Source organism: Salvelinus namaycush, chromosome 6, assembly GCF_016432855.1.
Source record: "Salvelinus namaycush isolate Seneca chromosome 6, SaNama_1.0, whole genome shotgun sequence".
Classification (NCBI taxonomy): domain Eukaryota; kingdom Metazoa; phylum Chordata; class Actinopteri; order Salmoniformes; family Salmonidae; genus Salvelinus; species Salvelinus namaycush.
The window spans coordinates 24,341,908-24,364,492 of record NC_052312.1 but is presented as its reverse complement, the minus strand read 5'-3'; the positions used below and the strand labels follow the sequence as shown (position 1 = coordinate 24,364,492).

The following is a 22,585-nucleotide window of genomic DNA, read 5'->3' as shown; positions in this document are numbered from 1 at the left end:
CACACACACACACACACACACACACACACACACACACACACACACACACACACACACACACGGACAGTAGGACAGACTGACAAGAACGCACGCATCAGGGCTAAACTGCCAAACTCCACGTTTCCTGTTTCTGACAGCAAAGAGCGCACAGTGCGTTATCTGTCACAGAACACACACACACACACACACTCTTTCTCTCTCACACACACATCCAGCGGCCGCAGCAGCAGCCGGCACAGGAAGAACTGAGCGCTATCTTCAGAGAGATAGAGAGGGAGTGTGTGTGAGAGAGAGCGAGAGAGAGAAAGAGGGGGGTGGGGGGACCACACAACAACAAGCTCATACTGGGCTCAAGCTGTCTCTTGACTGATGGACAACTCTACACATCAACAGTTGCTGTCGTTGGAGTTGTTTTCACAGACGAGAAGGAGAGAGAGGAAACTCTTACTGTCTAAGCATTGAGAGAAGGAGAGGATAGAAAAGAGAGGAGAGCCAAAGAGAAGAGATGCCTACCTTGGTCCCCTCTCTGAGGAGAAGAAAAGAGACTTAATTTTTCTGTTTTTAGTCTCTGATGGAATATCTTCTTCAGTGATGCAGATGGAGCAGCCTGTGCGGCAGGACATGCAGTTCTACTACATGGTAAGTCTATGTGTGTGCGTGCGGGTGCATTGCGCGTGGATGTGTTTCTGTGTGTGTGCGTGCCACAATTTCAACCAAAAGTAGTGCACTACATAGAGAATAAGGTGCCATTTGGAATAAAGCGATGTTTGTCCTCCTTACTCAGTACACTCCATTCAGCAGACCTTGATCATGTTTCCCTTTGACCTAGTTTCCTTATGGCTCTTCGTTCAATAAAGTCAAACTTCAGGGGCACTTTAGTCGACCTTTGGAACAATATTACTAGATTGCTGGCAATTGTGAATGAATGAACTTCTCACCGTCACTCTTACATTGTGCGTTAGTGCTAACCGCCATGTTACAGTGATATTGAAAGGAGAAAACCCCTTTTGCAACTTGTGTTTGTGTGTTTAGTGTGATTTTAGAAGTAGGACAAGTGGTTTTATATTACTATATCAATACAGTGAAATATACAGTAACTAAAGTACTTTTACATTAAGGTTCATGTATTTATATATATATACAGTTGAAGTCGGAAGTTTACATACACCTTAGCCAAATACATTTAAACTCAGTTTTTCACAATTCCTGACATTTAATCCTAGTAAACATTACCTGTCTTAGGTCATTTAGGATCACCACTTTATTTTAAGAATGTGAAATGTCAGAATAATAGTAGAGAGAATGATTTATTTCAGCTTTTATTTCTTTCATCACATTCCCAGTGGGTCAGAAGTTTACATACAATCAATTAGTATTTGGTAGCATTGCCTTAAAATTGTTTAACTTGGGTCAAATGTTTCAGGTAGCCTTCCACAAGCTTGGGTGAATTGGTGAATTGGGTGAATTTTGGCCCATTCCTGCTGACAGAGCTGGTGTACCTGAGTCAGGTTTGTATGCCTCCTTGCTCCCACACGCTCTTTCAGTTCTGCCCACACATTTTCTATGGGATTGAGGTCAGGGCTTTGTGATGGCCACTCCATTTGACTTCGTTGTCCTTAAGCCATTTTGCCACAACTTTGGAAGTATGCTTGGGGTCATTGTCCATCTGGAAGACCCATTTGTGACCAAGCTTTAACTTCCTGGCTGATGTCTTGAGATGTTGCTTCAATATATCCACATACTTTTCCTCCCTCATGATGCCATCTATTTTGTGAAGTGCACCAGTCCCTCCTGCAGCAAAGCACCCCCACAACATGATGCTGCCACCCCCGTGCTTCACGGTTGGGATGGTGTTCTTCGGCTTGCAAGCCTCTCCCTTTTTCCTCCAAACATAACAATGGTCATTATGAACCAGACTTGTGGAGGTCTACAATTTATTTTCTGAGGTCTTGGCTGATTTCTTTTGATTTTCCCATGATGTCAAGCAAAGAGGCACTGAGTTTGAAGATAAGCCTTGAAATACATCCACAGGTACACCTCCAATTGACTCAAATGATGTCAATTAGCCTATCAGAAGCTTCTAAAGCCATGACATCATTTTGTGGAATTTCCCAAGCTGTTTAAAGGCACAGTCAACTGAGTGTATGTAAACTTCTGACCCACTGGAATTGTGATAAGGTGAACTAATAGTTAAATAATCTGTCTGTAAACAATTGTTGGAAAAATGACTTGTGTCATGCACAAAGTAGATGTCCTAACCGACTTGCCAAAACTATAGTTTGCTAACAAGACATTTGTGGAGTGGTTGAAAAACGAGTTTTAATGACTCCAACCTAAGTGTATGTAAACTCCCGACTTCAACTGTATATGTAATAGGCTTTATGGGATGCATAGTAGTTTGTGTTTACTAGTGTTTTAACAACCTCAGATCGTCCCTGAGGGAGTGCCACTGATATGAACTCATTCATGTATTTATGGTTCAGTGAAGGGAATGAACGCATGCCGCCGCTTGCCCTGGAGAGGGGATGAAACGATGCCCCTTACGAAAGGAATCCGCTCGCATCGTCACATGTAGCTCACTCCTGACTCGTGACGTCCCTTGACTTTCTTCAAGAGTTTATGTGTGTTTGTCTAACCCTCAACCTTCCACCATTGACATACATTGCCATCTTCTTTTTTTGCAGTAACTGCAGTCGACTGTGGTATTTTGGACACAGTAATAGCAGAATAACTGCAGTTAAACTGCAGTTATACTGCACTGTAACTGCAATTACACTGCAAAATTACTGCAGTGAAACATTTTTGTTTTTGTTTTGGACTGCACGCTGACTGCAATCTTCTTTTGTAAGGGTTCTTTTTAGATTCGTGTCTGGAGCATCTGTCTTAGAGCGTAATTTAACCCGGGGATTACAAAACACATAGTATTCTTCCTGGCAGACAGACAGACAGATCATTTACCGCTGAGACATGTTGTTTCTAGATTAACCAGTAATCTACCATAGCTAAATCCTTCAAAATGGAGTATTTTTTTCACTCTGCAATAATCTGCTGTTTTTATTGGTATGCACTCAAACATTCGATATGGAATTGTGTGTGTGTGTGTGTGTGTGTGTGTGTGTGGCAATATTTGACGTCTGTTGCTGGTGGTCAGGATATTGCCTAACGTCTTGGATGCTCAACCGTATAATGAGCACCATATGCTAATGGAGGGAAGTGGGGAGGGAGGGAAGAATGGAGAGAGTAGGAGAGAGGTGGAGGGAAGGAGACAGAGGGAGAGAGTGAGTGAGAGAGAGAAAGAGAGAGAGAGAGAGGTGGGATGGGGTGGGGTGAAGGGAGTGCGCGATGGAGGGATGGTGGGATGGAGGGAGTGATGGAAGAAGGGACAGGCGGAGATGCCGGATTGAAGGGAGTGAGGCGGAGGGGAGGATGGAAAGAGGGGGAGTGGCATTATGCAAGGAAGAAGAGAGAGAAGGACACTGTACCGTATGCATCCCTTCATTAGCGTGATTGCAATCCTACTCGTTTAATGGATGGACAACAACCATCTTACTTCCTGTTTCTTCTGCTTCTTACGCTGTTCACTGTGTTCATTCTCTCAACAACAATCAGTTGTTTTCTAATTATGTTACGTGATAACCTCTCTCGCTATTTAATACCTATGTAATGTTTTTCAGTGTTGCCAACATAATAGGCCTACAATTATATTGACATAATGCAACATAATATTGATTGCCCTCCTACTGAAGTGGACATACTAATCAAACCAGGTGGTCTCTTGGAACAGTATTTTCTGTATTCACTGCTCTCTTCCAACTGTATTTATGGTCTCAGAAGAAAACTCAAAGCATATTACTGTAACGTCTCTTTTAGTTGTCTATAGTCATCCCACTGAATACTTTGTCAAATTGAAATGATTGTAAATCTACCTTTTCCTGTAATCCTGAGAGAAGTGGCAATGAGCCGGAGGGAGAAAGAGACGGAGGAATCTCTCAAGAGGTAGGAAAAGTTGAGGTTCGAAAAATATTTCTACCAGCTAACGTCAATAAATCAATCGTCTACTCAAATTTACGACTCTACTGGGCTGGATACCTCTTCTTGATTTAGTGCTAACACACCCGTGCGCGCACACACACACACACACAAACACAAACACATGCACACACACACACACACCCCAACAGAGACGTTACTCTTCTGGAGTGCTACTGTGGAAAACGTCTTGGGTACATATCTCCTTGTGTTTGCTTTACTCACCCCTCTCTAGATTTATCTGAAGGAGTTTGTCCCAGGACACACAAACAACACCCAGAGAGGTGTGCAGACATACAGACACACCGAGAGAGACCCGTACACACACAGACACACACACACACACAGAGAAAAATACACACACATATGCACGCAAGCACACACACACGGATCTGCACATACACGCTAACACAGCATCACAGCGGGCTACAGTGCTGTACGTTCTTCCAGTGTCTCTCTGCCTTCTGAACACTCAGTCCCAGTGTGGGTGTGTTAGTGTTTGTGTGTGTGTGTGTGTGTGTGTGTGTGTGTGTGTGTGTGTGTGTGTGTGTGTGTGTGTGTGTGTGTGTGTGTGTGTGTGTGTGTGTGTGTGTGTGTGTGTGTGTGTGTGTGTGTGTGTGTGTGAGCGATGAGTCTCTGTCTTCTGAACACTCAGTCCCAGTGTGGGTGTGTTAGTGTGTGTGTGTGTGTGTGAGCGATGAGTCTCTGTCTTCTGAACACTTAGTGCCAGTGTCTCTGTAGCGTGAGATAGTGTCCCATACACTCCGAAATTGGTCTTTGACGTTCCCTACAACCCTGTGGAAAGGGTTGTATATGGAACCCAAAATGGTTCTATCTTGACCCAGGGTTTTACCTGGAACCAAAAATGGTTCTTCAAAGATTACTCCTATGGGGACAGTAGAAGAACCCTTTTAGGTTCTAGATAACACTTTTTTTGAGAGTGCATCTAGTAATACTTATAAACGGTTTGTTGCTAAGGTAAATATTGTATTTAATTTAGTCTTTGTCCTGAGACAGGAGTTTTGAAGAAGCATCCTTGTATTGGACTTCTATTATCATCAGAGGTTGAGTATCTCTTTGCTCAATCATTTGTTGTTGTTCTTGGTTGGATGGTGAGCCACCCAGAAGCATTTCTTTGGTCCTGAGAGGTGCAGAGCAACTCAATTATTGACGGTTTCTGACTCACAATGTCCAAGTACAAATACTTCACGCGCTGTACTTTACTTAAGACCTGTTTAGACGCCCACAGTCAGCAGGCTCAACATCAAAGTCCCATCTCCGTCAGTTTTCCCATTTCCTCTCTATTCCCAATGGAGGAATTCACACTGGACACAAAATAGCGCCCGTCTCTGTAGCTTTTATCATGAGATGGATGGCCATCCGGGCCTGTGGCACCATAGAGGAAGAGGCGAAAATAAGCCTACGAAGTGAGGAATTTTTGTATGGAGAGTGTCGAATTTGGTCAACAAAAAATGTAATTGCTAATTTGCTACGTGAGGCTTATTTGATTGAATAGAAGTATGTAACGCTTAGGTGGTTACGAATGCACTGATGTAAGTGGACGCACATGGCATTTCGGCAACTTTGAAAAAAAAGACTTCATATCGGTGTTGTGCCTGTTTTCATAGAGATAGATAAAGGACTTATCATGGATTTAACTGGTTTTAGCATGGACATTGCCATTGAGGGCTTCCACCATTTTAAAGTAGTCAACTGGGTGGGGATTCCAATGAGTTGGGAGCAACTCATTGGAATTGAAAATGGACTACTTTAAAATGAAGATAACCTTAATGGCGATGCCCATGCTGTCACATATGTTATAATGACACAGATACAAAGATGAGTCCTCTATCTAGCTCTATAACTTGTTGTTCACACGCGTATCTGCCATCTCATTGGCTAGAATGGTCACACCTCCTCCAGCCTGCCTTCCATCTTTGAGGAAATGTATTTCCAATGTTAGAGCGGTCACTTGAATATCTTGTCAATATAATAGACAATATTTGGTCTGCCTCTGATGACCACTTCCTCTTTACCTTTGACCTCTACCTGTCTCTTCCTGTTCCTGTCCGTCACTCATTGTACGGCGGACCACAGGCCAAATTTGGCCCGCATGTGGTTTTATTTGGCCCCCCAAGTAGATATATATTTTTTGTTGTTGGACATAAATGTCACGTTCGTCGTATACATAATTAGCGGACCAAGGCGCAGTGTGAGTAGAGTTCCACATATTTATTAAAGTGAACCTTCAAAAAACAACAAAGAATAAACAAACGTGCAGTTCGTAGCGCACATAGCACTAAACCAAAACAAAACAATATCCCACAAACGCAGGTGGGAAAAGGACCACACTAAGTATGATCCCCAATTAGAGGCAATGATCATCAGCTGCCTCCAATTGGGAACCATACTCACACCAACATAGAAATTCAAGACTAGAACACCCCCTAGTCACGCTCTGACCAATTGCACCCCAAGGGCTCTCTATGGTCAGGGCATGACAATAAAAGACTAAAAACACTAGGAAATCAGCTCCAATTGATTTTAATTTAAGAAATCTGTTCCCAAGTATTCTCACGCATAATAGAGAGAAACTTATGATCGTATACAAATGTAAGCATGGTTTGAAATGATTATGTGGCGGGACACAATGCAAATAGTCCGGGTAGCCATTTGATTACCTGTTCAGGAGTCTTATGGCTTGGGGGTAAAAGCTGTTGAGAAGTCTTTTGGTCCTCGACTTGGCGCTCCGGTACCGCTTGCCATGCGGTAGCAGAGAGAACAGTCTATGACTGGGGTGGCTGGGGTCTTTGACAATTTTTAGGGCCTTCCTCTGACACCGCCTGGTGTAGAGGTCCTGGATGGCAGGCAGCTTAGCCCCAGTGACGTACTGGGCCGTACACACTACCCTCTGTAGTGCCTTGCGGTCGGAAGCCGAGCAGTTGCCGTACCAGGCAGTGATGCAACCAGTCAGGATGCTCTCGACGTTGCAGCTGTAGAACCCTTTGAGGATCTGAGGACCCATGCCAAATTTTTTCAGTCTCCTGAGGGGGAATACGGTTTGTCATGCCCTCTTCACGACTGTCTTGGTGTGTTTGGACAATTCTAGTTTGTTGGTGATGTGGACACCATTGAACTTGAAGCTATGAACCTGCCCTATGGTCTGATTATATAGTCTGCATTGGTCTCTAGTCATTGTCATTCATAAATCATTGATAGGTACTGTAGGTGTAGAGCATGGTCGACTAGAAGACTATGCTTTTGAATCAAACCCACCCAACTAACTGAGCCACTTGCTCAATTATAAATGGAATGTTTTCTATTATCACTCTCTACCAGCCTTCCATGTAAAAGCCTCCTTAAAGAATCATTTGAGAACCATTTTTTCTAAGAGTGTATAAGAGAAGTGAAAACAAGTCTCTCTGTGCCCTAACTATTATAATTGGATAAATTATAATTGGATAATCTTCTTAGAGAATTATTTAGACTTTTTCTTTCTCTCGCTCCCTACTCTTTTCTAAGTCAAAAAGAGCTGCTGCTCTGAGGTCAGGGGTTGTTTTATTGTGAGCATGGAATGAGCTTAAAGCTACAGTCTGTGATCTGGTTGGGAATCTGTTCAATGGTCAATTCAGTTCTTTACCCATTTTACCCATTTGTTGAATTTTCGAATTGCAGACTGTAGCTTTAATACTGTTCTTTGGTCTGGTATTAAGATTAGGACAGGATAATTGAATTCCAAGTTGAACGTAGAACACTTTGATAGAGCCAACTTCATCAGACAGAATTAAATACATTTGTCTGAAATCCACACACCCACACAAACAGACATGCACACACACACACACACACACACACACACACACACACACACACACACACACACACACACAGACACAGACACAGACACAGACACAGACACAGACACAGACACACACACACAGACACAGACATACACAGAGCAGCTAAAGACATATTCTAAGAAGATGTATGAATAAGTCATTCTCTTTAGTGTCCAGTCAATCTAACTGTAAGGAGACCTCTGACTATGACTAGATTACTACACATGATCTATTCAATGAATATTCATATAAATACCGGTTTCTTTTAGAGGTTAAGCGATCATAATTGATCTTATTCCATAATGTTTTCTCTGAATATATACACCTCGGTCATGACCCTCTATCAGAGAGGGCACACACACACACACACACACACACACACACACACACACACACACACACACACACACACACACACACACACACACACACACACACACACACACACACACACACACACACACACACACACACACACACACACACACACACACACACATAAAAATGTATCCCTTTTCCATACTCCACCCTACCATGAGACATACATTTCTTCATTACTGGAAGAAAAAAAATGGGTGAGATTGATTTATTTAATACATATATATTGTTTTACCATTAACATAAATTATCTAAAAACGTATAAACTTCTTTTTTTTCTTCATATTCGCATATGTTGCATATATTTTACATCATCTGAGGTTTTTGTGTTCTCTTGAAGACAAATTCTCTTGAATACAGGGGTGGTTGTCATGTTTGGCTGATAAATGTACTAACATTGGAATTCAATTGAAATTTCAACTTTCAAATGTTACTATAAAGATGTTTGGAGGTCCAGACTTCAGAGAATGTTGACTTGAATGGGAACATCTGTTGTTTTAAATGACACTGTCCGTCCTCCGTAGGCAACTGACTGGAATCATAGAGACATAGATAATAGAATAGACATGATCATTTAAGTTGACGTTCAACAGTGGGTGGACAGGCGGCCATCTTTGTGGTGGTAAATAGAAGTTACAATTCAAATTCAATTTAAATTGGCGTACCGGATAAATTGCAGAATAGGTTCAGAACTTTTGTGAAACAGCACAGTTAAAAATATATGGCAAACAGAAATCCAACTGGATGGTCTTTAGAAATAGATGGGAGGGGTTGAGGGTAGCTGAAGGATGGGATTAAAAACAAACTAAAGATAACTATTGTAAAATACACTGTGCCCATAAAATGTATATAGTATGTATAAGCTGGAAGTAGAAGGCTAAGTGTTGTTGTCCATTAGTTTACTCCAATTAGGGGAGGGGTGGTAGGGTTAGAGAAAAATAATAAAGAAAAATATATTTAAAAAATAATAATAATAAAAAAAAAATATATATATATATATACACACAAAATATATGGGTGATTGGAAAGGATGCAGACAATTAAATTGATGGAAGCTACAATATTTCTGCACTATTAAAGCTGATCTACCCCATAAAACAATATATAATAATAATAAGGGTAACAAAAATACTGTGTTTTCGTGCACAGTAATCTATGACAATACCACTGTAGGTTCTGTGAAGCCTTCATATACACTGAGTGTACCAAACATTAGGTCCCCTTTTGCCCTCAGCACAGCCTCAATTCATCGGTCATGAACTCTACAAGATGTCGAAAGTGTTCCACAGGGATGCTGGCCAATGTGGACTCCAATGCTTCCCACAGTTGTGTCAAGTTTGCTGGATGCCCTTTGGATGGTGGACCATTCTTGATACACACGGGAAACTGTTGAAAAACCCAGCAGCGTTGCAGTTGTTGACACAAACCGGTGCGCCTGGAACCTACTACCTACCATCCTCCGTTCAAAGGCAATTCATTATTTTGTCTTGCCCATTCACCCTCTGAATGGCATACGTACACAATCAATGTCTCAATTGTCTGAAGGATTAAAAATCCTTCTTTAACCTGTCTCCTCCCCTTCATCTAGACTGATTGAAGTGGATTTAACAAGTGACATCAATAAGGTATCATAGCTTTCAACTGGATTCACCTGGTCAGTCTATGTCATGGAAAGAGCAGGTCTTTTTAATGTTTTGTATACTCGGTGTATACTGTATATGCCAGTGCTGTGTGGACACGACTATTTGGATATTTGGACTTGATTTTGAACTGATATTTTGAACTAGGACTTGATATGCAACCACTATTTGGAACTAGAGTCAACAATTTAATCTGTTTAAGCTGGCAACCGGGGACAGAGTGAAGGACACCAACCACCATTTTGGAGTCTATCGTACCGAAGCTTACCATTGGCACTTGACAGAGTCTGTACGCCAACAGTGTTATCTAGCATAACATCCGACTAAATAAGCACAGCACAGGAGAAAAACTGTACCCAGAAGGCATCAGTGGCAGAGGAGAGGGGCAATGTTAGGAGATGATGGGTGGGTTATGTTAGAGTATGTCCTGTTTAGAGAAACGCTGGTATCGTGGAAATGAACCTGTTGGGTCAAATGTATAGGTGCAAGAGTTTTCATAACATTCAAATGCATCGGTTCCAAGCTTCCATAGACAATGAGTGGTGGTGGTGGTGGGTTACCTTTCGCAAAGCATGTTTTGATGAAATACTACCGAGTTGATCAGCCAACAGATCAGCGGGTTGTTCTCTGACGGGTGATGGGTGGGGTTAGTTAGAGTATGTCCTGTTTAGAGAAGCCCTGGTATCCTGGCATCCTCCTCGCTGGATCTTTCTCTCCCTCTGGCACTTCCTCTCAGAGACCTCTGGGGATAGAGTGATAGAACAGCAGGATGACAGAGTGAGAGAGAGTAGAGAGAGACAGAGTTGGAGAGAGAGTGAGAGAGTAGAGCGAGAGAGAGAGCGAGAGAGAGAGTGAGAGTGAGAGAGAGAGAAATACAGAGAGAGAAATCCAGTCTGCTTTTGTTATTTTTGTAGGCCCTGACAGTTCATCTCAGTTCGACAAAAATAATTGTGTTCCAAAAAAGGTCCAGTTGCCAGGAACACAAATACAAATTCCACCTAGACATTGTTGCCCTAGAGCACCCAAAAATCTATATCTACTCCGACCTAAACATCAGCACCACAGGTAACTTCCACAAAGATGTGAACAATCTGCGAGACAAGGCAAGAAGGGCCTTCTACGCCATTAAAAGGAACATAAAATTTGACATTCTAATCTGAGAGAGAGAGAGAGAGAGAGAGAGAGAGAGAGAGAGAGAGAGAGAGAGAGAGAGAGAGAGAGAGAGAGAGAGAGAGAGAGAGAGAGAGAGAGAGAGAGAGAGAGAGAGAGAGAGAGAGAGAGAGAGAGAGAGAGAGAGAGAGAGAGAGAGAGAGAGAGAGAGAGAGAGAGAGATTTTAAAATACAATTAAAATGTATTTGTCACATGCGCCGAATACCACGGGTGTAGACTTTACCATGAAATGTTTCCCACGAGCAGAGTAAAAAAAAAAATGGTGGTGTGCACAATTAATTATCAGCTGGAACAGAAAAACAGCAATATTCTGGACCTCGTAGGGTAAGATTTGAATACCCCTGATCTTGACTATGACAATTAATTTATTGTTTTTTTCACATACCTCGCTCTCAAATAGACACACACAATAACCCCAGTGTCCTAGCCATCTAGACTAGGTCGGGAGTTGAGCCAGGCTTGGTTCTAGGATCTTAAGATAGATACAATGATAAATCAGGATTTTCCAATGTGATGCTCCTAATCTAGCGTTATATAAGGCACTGTGAAGTGATCCAGCTACTTAGAAGCACTAGACTTCTCTTCTCAGAAACATTATATTGATGCTAATCATCCTCTATAAACATTATTGACCTATGTGTTGTATAGGGTTAGCTACTTCAAAAGAGTGTATCCTATGGTTGCAATGTGTAGAGCGAGTTACTTTGAGACCTTGTATAGTAAATCTAATTCATTGCTAGATTCTAATTTCATTACTTGGACTTTCAAGCAAAGAATCTTGCCTTTTGAGTCCCAAAGATGGGTTATTATTGGATTCCCAATGAACTAACTACATACCATTTCGCTAAAAGGAAGTGATGTCCCCGTGTGAAAGATTGAGATTAGGGTGTTAGAATTACGATGGCACAGAGATTATTATGGTCTGGGAACAAGATCAACTGAAATGAATTAGCTGCTAAGTCTCTCTCTGGAATCTTATTTCAGCTGATAAATGTATCTCTGGAATTGGAGTAACCTTTGCCCTAGTCCTAACCAACCCTAAACCTAACCCTAGCCTAAACCTAACCAACCCTAAACTTAACCAACCCTAAACCTAACCAATCCTAAACCTAACCTAACCTAACCAACCCTAAACCTAACCAACCCTAAACCTAACCAATCCTAAACCTAACCAACCCTAAACCTAAACCTAACCCTAGCCTAACCCTTTACTCACTAGCGTTACTGGGAATTGGCTTGCAAAAAAATGGAATAGTCCGCCAGAAGCCAGAAGTTAAATGAAATTACATTTCAACTCACTCTGCCGATTGTCCGTAGGGTTGGTCCTCATGCCGAGGGGAAAACATCTAATAGGACATAAACTAAACCGACTTTTAACACTAGCGTCGCTAAAAGCAGCTGTCCTAACCCTGGCTTCATGTCCACTTCCTGGTTCAAACCTAAACCTAGCCCTTACTTTGCTGCTACCACGCTGCTCACCTTTTTTGTGCTGTTGGTAAGTTTTGACACCCTATTAGGTGATTTCTTGTCTGTTATCTCCATGCACAACACAACACTGACTTGGCCAGTCCTTCAGTCACGGAGGTGTGAGAAAGAAGGCCAACACACTTACTGTCTGGGTATCTGTGGTAACGTAAAACCAACACGGTACATTACCTCTACCACTGTGACGTTAGAGAGTGTGTGTGTGTGTCAGAGGAGGCTGGTGGGGGGAGCTATAGGAGGACGGGCTCATTGTAATGGATGGGATGGAATTATTTGAAAGGTATCAAACACGTGGAAACCACATGTTTGACTCCGTTCCATGTAATACATCACAGCCATTATAATGAGCCCATCCTCCTATAGCTCCTCCCACCAGCCCCCTCTGGTGTGTATGTGTGCGCTTGTGTGTTTCCCTCTCAGCTCACCTGAGTTGGTCGTATAGCTATAAGGGTGAGTGGAGGAGAGGTTGAGTAATGTGTTTTTATTGGCGATTACTAACTGTCACCTGCTCACAAGTCTGGACAGAAAAGTTCAACCATCAACGTACTTTTTAATGACATTACATGCAGTATGGCGGCCCACTGTGTAAGGTTGCTATTTACATTGGCAGCTTTACATTTTTCGTTGATTGATACTGCGATGTTTGGCTTCTGTATTTGAAGTGTTTTTCTCAGAAGGTTGATACATGTGACCCGTTTCACAGTCTCAGTGACTTGTGGTTGCAAGCTTAGACTAAGGGTGGCAGTAGAGTCAATGGCTTTCCTTGGTTTGAAGTTGAGTTGAGTTGGACATGTGGTTATTTGGTCATTGTAGTTGTGAAGGTGTGCGTGTGTGTGCGTGTGTGTGCGTGTGTGTGTGTGTGTGTGTGTGTGTGCTTGCGCGTGTGCATGTGTGCGTGTGTGTGTGTGTTTCTCATAGTAATCAGCTCCAAAACTGATCAGGAATTTCCTGAACAAATAAACAAGTTTCACCTCCTCAATCTTTACGGAGACCTCCAGAGCGCTAGACTATACATCAACACTGGCCTCTCCTCTCCCCCCTTTTCCCCCTATCCTTGTCTCTGTATTTTATTGTAATTCTAATAATTAGTTGGCCTTTTGCTATATATTTTTTTATGTATTTATTTATAGGGGACAATGCCAATTAATCACCATCAATATTAACATAATGCAACATCCATATACATGTGCCGGGGTTAGCCAAAAGCTAATATGCACCAGTAGTCCCAGTGCAGTACAAAATACTAAATACAAATACATTACATACAATAATATATCATTCTAACAACAACACTAACCTCAACTATCGTCTTACAGATGAGGAACGAGAGATAACTCGTGTGTACCGGTTTGGATGGATTTGAGCCATGTTTTCAATTACATTTTTTTTAAAGTACAATAATCAGTGCAGCTTCTCAAGTCCATGGACATTTGTAGCTCTAACAGAGAAGGACGATTGGCCGATTATACTGTGTCGAGAAGGGACAACGCAATCCCCTCTAGTTACTGCCCTTGTTATCCTGGAGGTGCTTTCCTAGAGCCTGATCTGCCGACAAAGGGGTGGAGGGGCAAGATCATGAAGGATCTTAAAGACAAGGCTTGCATCTACTTAGTGCTTAAAGCTATCCAGACTAAATCAATTACGTTTGTAAATGATATGACAATGGTGGTAACTGTTTGATTTGTTATCAATAAGTGTTTGTTTGTAGAGTGATTCAATTGGCTTCAGAATAGTACTGTAGCTCCTGCTTGTGACCAGCATGTGAGGCAATATTTCAGATGTGCGAAGATCATAGCCTGCATGTATGGTTTGGCGGCCCACAGAGGCCTAAAGTTAGGTAATCCAAACTTGACCGTGTTATCCACAGTCACGTGTTTCTTAAATGTCAAGTTGGAGTCCAAATGACGCCGAGATTCCTTAAGTTAGACACAACTTTCAGATTCTCCCCATTGACAAGAACAGCTCTTTGGGAAGAATTAGAGGATTTCTTCGAGAAGTAGATACAAACAGTCTTGATATTTAAATGCAGGCAAGAATTAGTCATCCACTTAGAAACATATACCATAGCTTCAGTTAACTTGTTAACATCTAGATGTCTGTTTTTTGAGTGTACTTACAGAACTGTATCGTCTGCGTACATCTGCATGTTAACTTGTGGGCAAGCAAGTGGGAGATCATGTATATAGATGGTAAACAGAAGGGAGCCTAATATTGACCCTTGTGGGACCCCAATGTTATAGTAAAGAGAGTCCGACTGAGTGTCACCCAAATGAACCCTTTGACTTCTGTTTGTCAGATAGGAATACATCCAACTAATAACTTCAGTGGACACATTAACTTCTTATGGCTGCAGCCCGGCGTCGGTACACTTATGACAACAGCCACTTCAAGTGCAGGGCGCGAAATTCAAAAGATATTTTTTTTAAATATTTAACTTTCACACATTAACAAGTCCAATACAGCAAATGAAAGGTACACATCTTGTGAATCCATCCAACATGTCTGATTTTTAAAATGTTTTACAGCGAAAACAGCACGTATATTTATGTTAGCTCACCACCAAATACAAAAAAGGACAGACATTTTTCACAGCACAGGTAGCATGCACAAAGCCAACCTAACTAACCAAGAACCAACCAAACTAACCAACAAACAACTTCATCAGATGACAGTCTTATAACATGTTATTCAATAAATCTATGTTTTGTTCGAAAAATGTGCATATTTCAGGTATAAATCATAGTTTACATTGCAGCTACAATCAGAAATTGCACCGAAAGCAGCCATAATAATTACAGACACCAACGTCAAATACCTAATTACTCATCATAAAACATTTCTGAAAAATACATAGTGTACAGCAAATGAAAGACAGGCATCTTGTGATTCCAGCCAATATTTCCGATTTATTAAGTGTTTTACAGTGAAAACACAATATAGCGTTATATTAGCTTACCACAATAGCCAGAAACACATGCCATTTCCCAGTAGCAAAAGGTTAGCGATCGTAACAAACAAGCAAAAGATATATAATTTTTGACTAACCTTGATATTCTTCATCAGATGACAGTCCTATAACATCAGGTTATACATACACTTATGTTTTGTTCGAAAATGTGCATATTTAGAGCTGAAATCAGTGGTTATACATTCTGCTAACGTAGCTACTATTTCCCACAACGTTCGGATATTTTTCGGACACTTTTTATGACACACATATTCTGACCAAATAGCTATTCATAAACATAACTAAAAAATACATGTTGTATAGGAAATGATAGATCCATTAGTTCTTAATGAAATCGCAGTGTTAGAATTCTAAAAAATAACTTCATTACGACATCCAGCTTCGGTATAGCTAGAGTACCCAAACGTTGGGCGCCGACGACTAGTTCACATGCACGACAGATATATGAAATAGCATCATAAAATGTTTCTTACTTTTGCTGATCTTTCATCAGAATGTTGGACAAGGGGTCCTTTGTCCAGAACAGTCGTTGTTTGGATTTAGAACGGCCACGTTCCCTCTCGATTTAGCAAGCGCACTAGCCAAGTGGCACGAATCGCTCCATCGTCAACAAAGTCAGAGAACGGAACACGGCAAAACTCCCGAAAAAATTTCAATAATCTGATTAAACTATATTGAAAAAACATACTTTACGATGATATGGTCACATGTATCAAATAAAATCAAAGCCGGAGATAGTAGTCGCCTATAACGGCAGCTAAACAGAAGGCAAATCCAGGTACCACCTCGCGCTCTCCAGAAAACCGGAAATGGGGGACACGTCATACAAAGAGCTTGTATTCCACTTCAGACCAAGATAAACACTAAATTTCTTCTCTCACCGCCTCTTGACATCCAGGGGAAGGTGTATGACGTGCATGTATACTCATACGTATCATGCCCATTTATAGGCAGGAAGTAGAACAGAGCATCGATTTCAGACTTTCCACTTCCTGGTCAGGAAGTTTGTGCCAAATGAGTTCTGTTTGACTCACAGATATAATTCAAACAGTTTTAGAAACTAGAGAGTGTTTTCTATCCAATAGTAATAATAATATGCATATTGTACGAGCAAGAATTGAGTACGAGGCCGTTTGAAATGGGCACCTTTTATCTGGCTACTCAATACTGCCCCTGCAGCCCAAACAGGTTAAGGGAGGGTAGTTTGGATAGGAGGACCTCATGAGGCACATTCATATGGGATTGATGTTTCAACAATACAGTACATAGAGTATATTTATTATTTGCTATGCCATTCTATGCTCATACTTGGTTCTATTGCTGCTCATAAGCCACACTGTTCTGGTTCAAGCCAAATGTACCATTGCTGGCTTCCTAATTGTTCCACAGTGGTCAGGTGCCTTCACTTGTTATATGACAGGACAAATACATTAGACTATAATGATGTGAGGGAGGGAGGGAGGGAGGGAGGGAGGGAGGGAGGGAGGGAGGGAGGGAGGGAGGGAGGGAGGGAGGGAGGGAGGGAGGGAGGGTGAGTCTTTTTTTATAGGTTCATAGTGTTCTTACAAAGGTCAGGTACTTGTTATATGACAGGACAAACACATGTTAGGATATCCGGTGACTTACCTCTGCTCGCCTCCTCTGACCTCTCGTTGACCTGTTATTGACCTCTTCAAGTACATGGGACTTCCTGGTTAAATAAAGGTTGAGTAAATATATAAAAAATGGTCCTTTATGCCTGTATTCCAATCAAAGCTGCTAACACACTCACTTTCTGATTTACCAGATTAATCTTTGATCCACCTATTGATCTTTGATCCTCAGAGACCCTTCAGTTTGTGTGAGGGAGTGAGTGTCGGTATTTATCAGTGTTGTAGTACCGGTCTCGAGTTCGGTCTCAAGATCACATATTGAGTGTCTCGGTGTTGTCTCCATGTCAGATACATTTGTACTCGGTCTTGAATCGGTCTCGGCCGAGACCAGCAGAGTAAAAAACTCCTAATTATCAGCTTCCATTCAGTCAGCGCATAAAACCTCTTCAGCAGGCCAAATATATACACTCCTTTCTTGAAACATTAATATCTTGACAGCCTTTATATCTATTATAGACATGTTTGCGCAGTGGCGAACCTATAGGCCTTCAGTGTGTGACAGGTTTGTGATTCCGGAAGGACAGCAACCATAGTATTAGCGCACTCATGCAGGAGAGTGCACTTTTTGTAAAACACAAAGGGCCAGTGGTGTAGTGGTGGGTATACGCAGGTATAAGCCGTATACAAAAAACGAATTCAGAGACGGAATCTAAAACAAAAATCCAGAAAATCACAATGTATGATTTTGAAGTAATTAATTTGCATCAGAAAAGCAGAACTTAATATTTGGTACAGAAACCTTTGTTTGCAATTACAGAGATCATACATTTTGTGTAGTTCTTGATTCCGTCTCTCACAGTTGAAGTGTACCTATGATAAAAATTACAGACCTCTACATGCTTTGTAAGTAGGAAAACCTGCAAAATCGGCAGTGTATCAAATACTTGTTCTCCCCACTGTATATATAATATAATATATATATTATAATATCTATAATAATAATTATTATTTTTATATTATTATAATAATATATATCTATCATTATTTTATAAATACTTAGCCCTTCTCTGGAGGCGTAGAAACCTGATTGTTCCCCACTGTGTTTGGGTTAGTAATAATTTGTAGAGTAGCTCTATTTTCCCTCAGCATAGATTTTTTCGCTATTCTGAATCCATATGTTGTTCTGAAATATGAACATAGAAATACTGGATATTTTGTGGTGGTGATTTTACAAAATTACAATCATGATCTTGTCTCGGTCTTGACTCGGTCTCTGACCCCCTTTGGTCTTGGTCTTGACTCGGACTCGATTTGCTCCGGTCTTGGACTTGAATCGGTCTCGCTTTAGGTGGTATATACACATGACTGGTATTTATGCATATCACTAATTGTGCGGTCAGTTGAGGGAACGAGGACGCTTTGGCAGCTTCTCTCTGAGACATGCTGATGAAGGAAGTGGATGGGAAGTCTCTCTTTGTCTTTCTCTGTCTCTCTCGCCGCCTCTCATCTCTCCTTCTACAGTGCCTTCGGAAAGTGTTCAGACCCCTTGACCTTTTCCACATTTTGTTAAGTTACAGCCTTATTCTAAAATTGATTAAATAAAAAGAATCCTCAGCAATCTGCACACAATACCCCACGATGGCAAAGTGAAAACAAGTTTAGAAATGTGAAAAAATGAAATATAATTTACATACGGCGAGTACGCCATCCCATCTGGTTTGCACATAGTGGGACTATCATTTGTTTTTCAACATGACAATGACCCAACACACCTCCAGGCTGTGTAAGGGCTATTTGGCCAAGGAGGAGTGCTGCATCAGATGACCTGGCCTCCAGAATCACCCGACCTCAACCCAATTGGGGCGGCAGGTAGCCTAGTGGTTAGAGCGTTGTACTAGTAACCGAAAGGTTGCAAGATTGAATCCCCGAGCTGACAAGGTAAAAATCTGTTGTTCTACCCCTGAACAAGAGGCGGAAGCCCCTCCTGCCCCTGAACAAGGGCCATCATTGAAAATAAGAATTTGTTCTTAACTGACTTGCCTAGTTAAATAAAGGTAAAATAAAAAAAAATATTGAGATGGTTTGGGATGAGTTGGACTGCAGAGTGAAGGAAAAGCAGCCAACAAGTGCTAAGCATATGTGGGAACTTGTTCAAGACTGTTGGAAAAGTATTCCAGGTGAAGCTGGTTGAGAGAATGCCAAGAGTGTGCAAAGTTGTCATCAAGGCTAAGGGTGGCTACTTTGAAGAATCTCAAATATAAAATATATTTTGATTTGTTTAACACTTTTTTGCTTACTACATGTGTTATTTCATAGTTTTGATGTATTCACTGTTATTCTACAGTGTAGAAAAAAGTAAAAAATAAATCAAATTCCTTGAATGAGTAGGTGTGTCCAAACTTTTGACAGGTCCTGTAAGTATTCAGACCCTTTGCAATGAGACTAGAAATTGAGCTCAGGTGCATCTTGTTTCCATTGATCATCCTTGAGATGTTTCTACAACTTGATTGGAATCCACATGTGGTAGATTAAATTGATTGGACATGATTTGGAAAGGCACACACCTGTCTATAGAAGGTTCCACAGTTGACAGTGCATGTCAGAGCAAAAACCAAGCCATAAGGTCGAAGGGAGTGTCCATAGAGCTCCGATACTGGATTGTGTCGAGGCAAAGATCTGGGGAAGTGTACCAAAAAATGTTTGCAGCATTGAAGGTCCCCAAGAACACAGTGGCCTCATTCATTCTTAAATGGAAGACGTTTGGAACAACCAAGCCTCTTGCTAGAGCTGGCCACCTAGCCAAACAGAGCAATCGGGGGAGAAGAGCCTTGGTCGGAGGTGACCAAGAACCCGATGGTCTCTCGGACAGTGCTATAGAGTTCCTCTGTGGAAATGGGAGAACCTTCCAGAAAGACAACCATCTCTGCAGCACTCCACCAATCAGGCCTTTATGGTAAAGTGGCCAGATGGAAGCCACTCCTCAGTAAAAGGCACATGACAGCCTGCTTGGAGTTTGCCAAAAGGCACCTAAAGACTCTCAGACCATGAGAAACAAGATTTTCTGGTCTGATGAAACTAAGATTCAACTCTTTGGCCTAAATGCCTAGTATCACGTCTGGAGGAAACCTGGCACCATCCCTACGGTGAAGCATGGTGGTGGCAGCATGATGCCATGGGGGTGTTTTCAATAGAGACTGGGGGACTAGTCAGGATCGAGGCAAAGATGAATGGAGCAAAGTACAGGGAGATCCTTGATGGAAACCTGCTCCAGAGCGCTTGGGACCTCATACTGGGGTGAAGGTTCACCTTCCAACAGGACAACGACCCTAAGCACACAGCCAAGACAACGCAGGAGTGGCTTCGGGACAAGTCTCTGAATGTTCTTGAGTGGTCAAGCCAGAGCCCGGCCTTGAACCCAATCGAACATCTCTGGAGAGGTTTGAAAATAGCTGTGCATCAACGCTCCCCATCCAACCTGACAGAGCTTGAGAGGATCTGTAGAGAAGAATGGGAGAAACTACCCAAATACAGGTGTACTAAGCTTGTAGAGTCATACCCAAGAAGACTCAAGGCTGTAATTGCTGCCAAAGGTGCTTCAACAAAGTACTGAGTAAAGGGTCTCAATACTTATGTAAATGTGATATATATTTTTTTGTTATATGTAAATGAGCAAATATGTCTAAAAACCTGTTTTTGCTTTGTTGTTATGGGATATTGTGTGTCGATTGATGAGGGGAAAAAAACAATTTAATGAATTTTAGAATAAGGCTGTATCCTAACAAAATGTGGAAAAAGTCAAGGGGTCTGAATACTTTCCGAAGGCACTTTATATCCAGGTCATAGAGTCATGCTATATCTACCAATGTTCCACTACTCTACTGGCGAAAACAGGATAGACGTGTGTGTGTGTGTGTGTGTGTGTCTGTCATTTCTTCTGTTATTCTGTCCCCAGCTCATTTATCTGTTATGTGACAAAGGCTTTTCCCCTGCTATTCGGTTGTTCCTGACAGACAAAAAGAAAGAAAATATATGTGTGTGTGCACATCATGACCTCCTGTCCTCTCCTTCTCTACAGGGACCATGTCAACTCATGTACACACACACACACACGTACACACACACACGTACACACACACACACATACGTACACACACGTACACACACGCACACACACACACACACACACACACACACACACACACACACACACACACACACACACACACACACACACACACACACACACACACACACACACACACACACACACACACACACACACACACACACACACAGGTCAACCACTGTCCCATGTCTGTTCTCCTGTCTTCCTGCAGTACATGTTTCTGTCACGTAACAAAAGCCTATGTTCCCAAATTGTTGTTCCTAACAGATACAGCAGAAAGAAAGGAAAGCCTTGTGTGTGTGTTCATCATGCCCTGCTGTCCTCTCCTTCACCACAGGGACAAGGTCAACTCCTGTCCTTCTTCTATTCTCCTTTACCACACACACACACACACACACACACACACACACAAACACACACACACACACACACACACACACACACACACACACACACACACACACACACACACACACACACACACACACACACACACACACACACACACTCACTTCTCCTCTCCTCCTGTACCCAGCACATGTATCTCTTACATAACGAAGGCTTTTGTGCCCAAATTGGTTCCTCACTGTGCTGTTGTTCCGGACCGACACAGTTGTTCCTGACAGGATGATGGCCACAGCGTAAAGAATGAAATGCAATAGTTTTTATGTGGGTCAAGTTATTGCACAATCATCAATAATCCCTGTAGTACTGTAGTACTCTAGTACTGTAGTACTGTATAAACAGGCACAGTGGGAAAAGTATTGGAGACAGAGATGCAAATATTTGAGTGAAGAGTCATCCGTTTGTTTGCTCATTCATTAATCTGTTTTAGATTAGAACGTTCTAACAGTTCCCTTTCAGAATCTCTCAGTTCAGTGAGGGTTGACGTGTCAGCCGTTTGTGAGTCATCGCATAATCCAAAGGGTGTATTTATTCCTGGCTGGATTGAGGATTGGAACGCTTCTGAGAGACATGTTGGTCAGGTTGGAGAGAAGGTGTCTGTGTTCTTTGCTGGATCGCAGAATGAGAAAGCTTGGTTGGTGACAGGCAGACGGTTTTAAGCCTAGTGGCACCAGCAGTAACGTGAGCAGTGTAACTGGGAGCCACATAGCCAGATGTGATGCTTTGCATCTGGAGAGTTTTTTTTACTATGATAGAGATGGAGAGGACCCTTGGGAGGCCTGAACACAAACACAGGCATTTTGCTTAGCGTCCCAACAGATCCATAGACGACGCAATCTCAATTGCACTCCACACTTCCCTCACCCACCTAGATAAGAGGAATACCTATGTGAGAATGCTGGTCATTGACTATAGCTCAGCGTTCAACAACATTGTCCCCCTCCAAGCTCGT

The 22,585-nt window shown here is 41.9% G+C and overlaps 1 protein-coding gene across 1 annotated transcript in view; it reads left to right on the top strand.

Moving 5' to 3' along the window:
• Positions 1–378: 378 nt before the first annotated feature.
• arhgap36 (Rho GTPase activating protein 36) overlaps positions 379–22,585 on the top strand; it is a 93,564-nt gene continuing 71,357 nt past the window's right edge. The window contains exon 1 of the mRNA XM_038996255.1: positions 379–639. Within this exon, the coding sequence (XP_038852183.1) occupies positions 592–639 (48 nt within the window). The 5' untranslated portion in view covers positions 379–591. The remainder of the gene's footprint in view (positions 640–22,585) is intronic.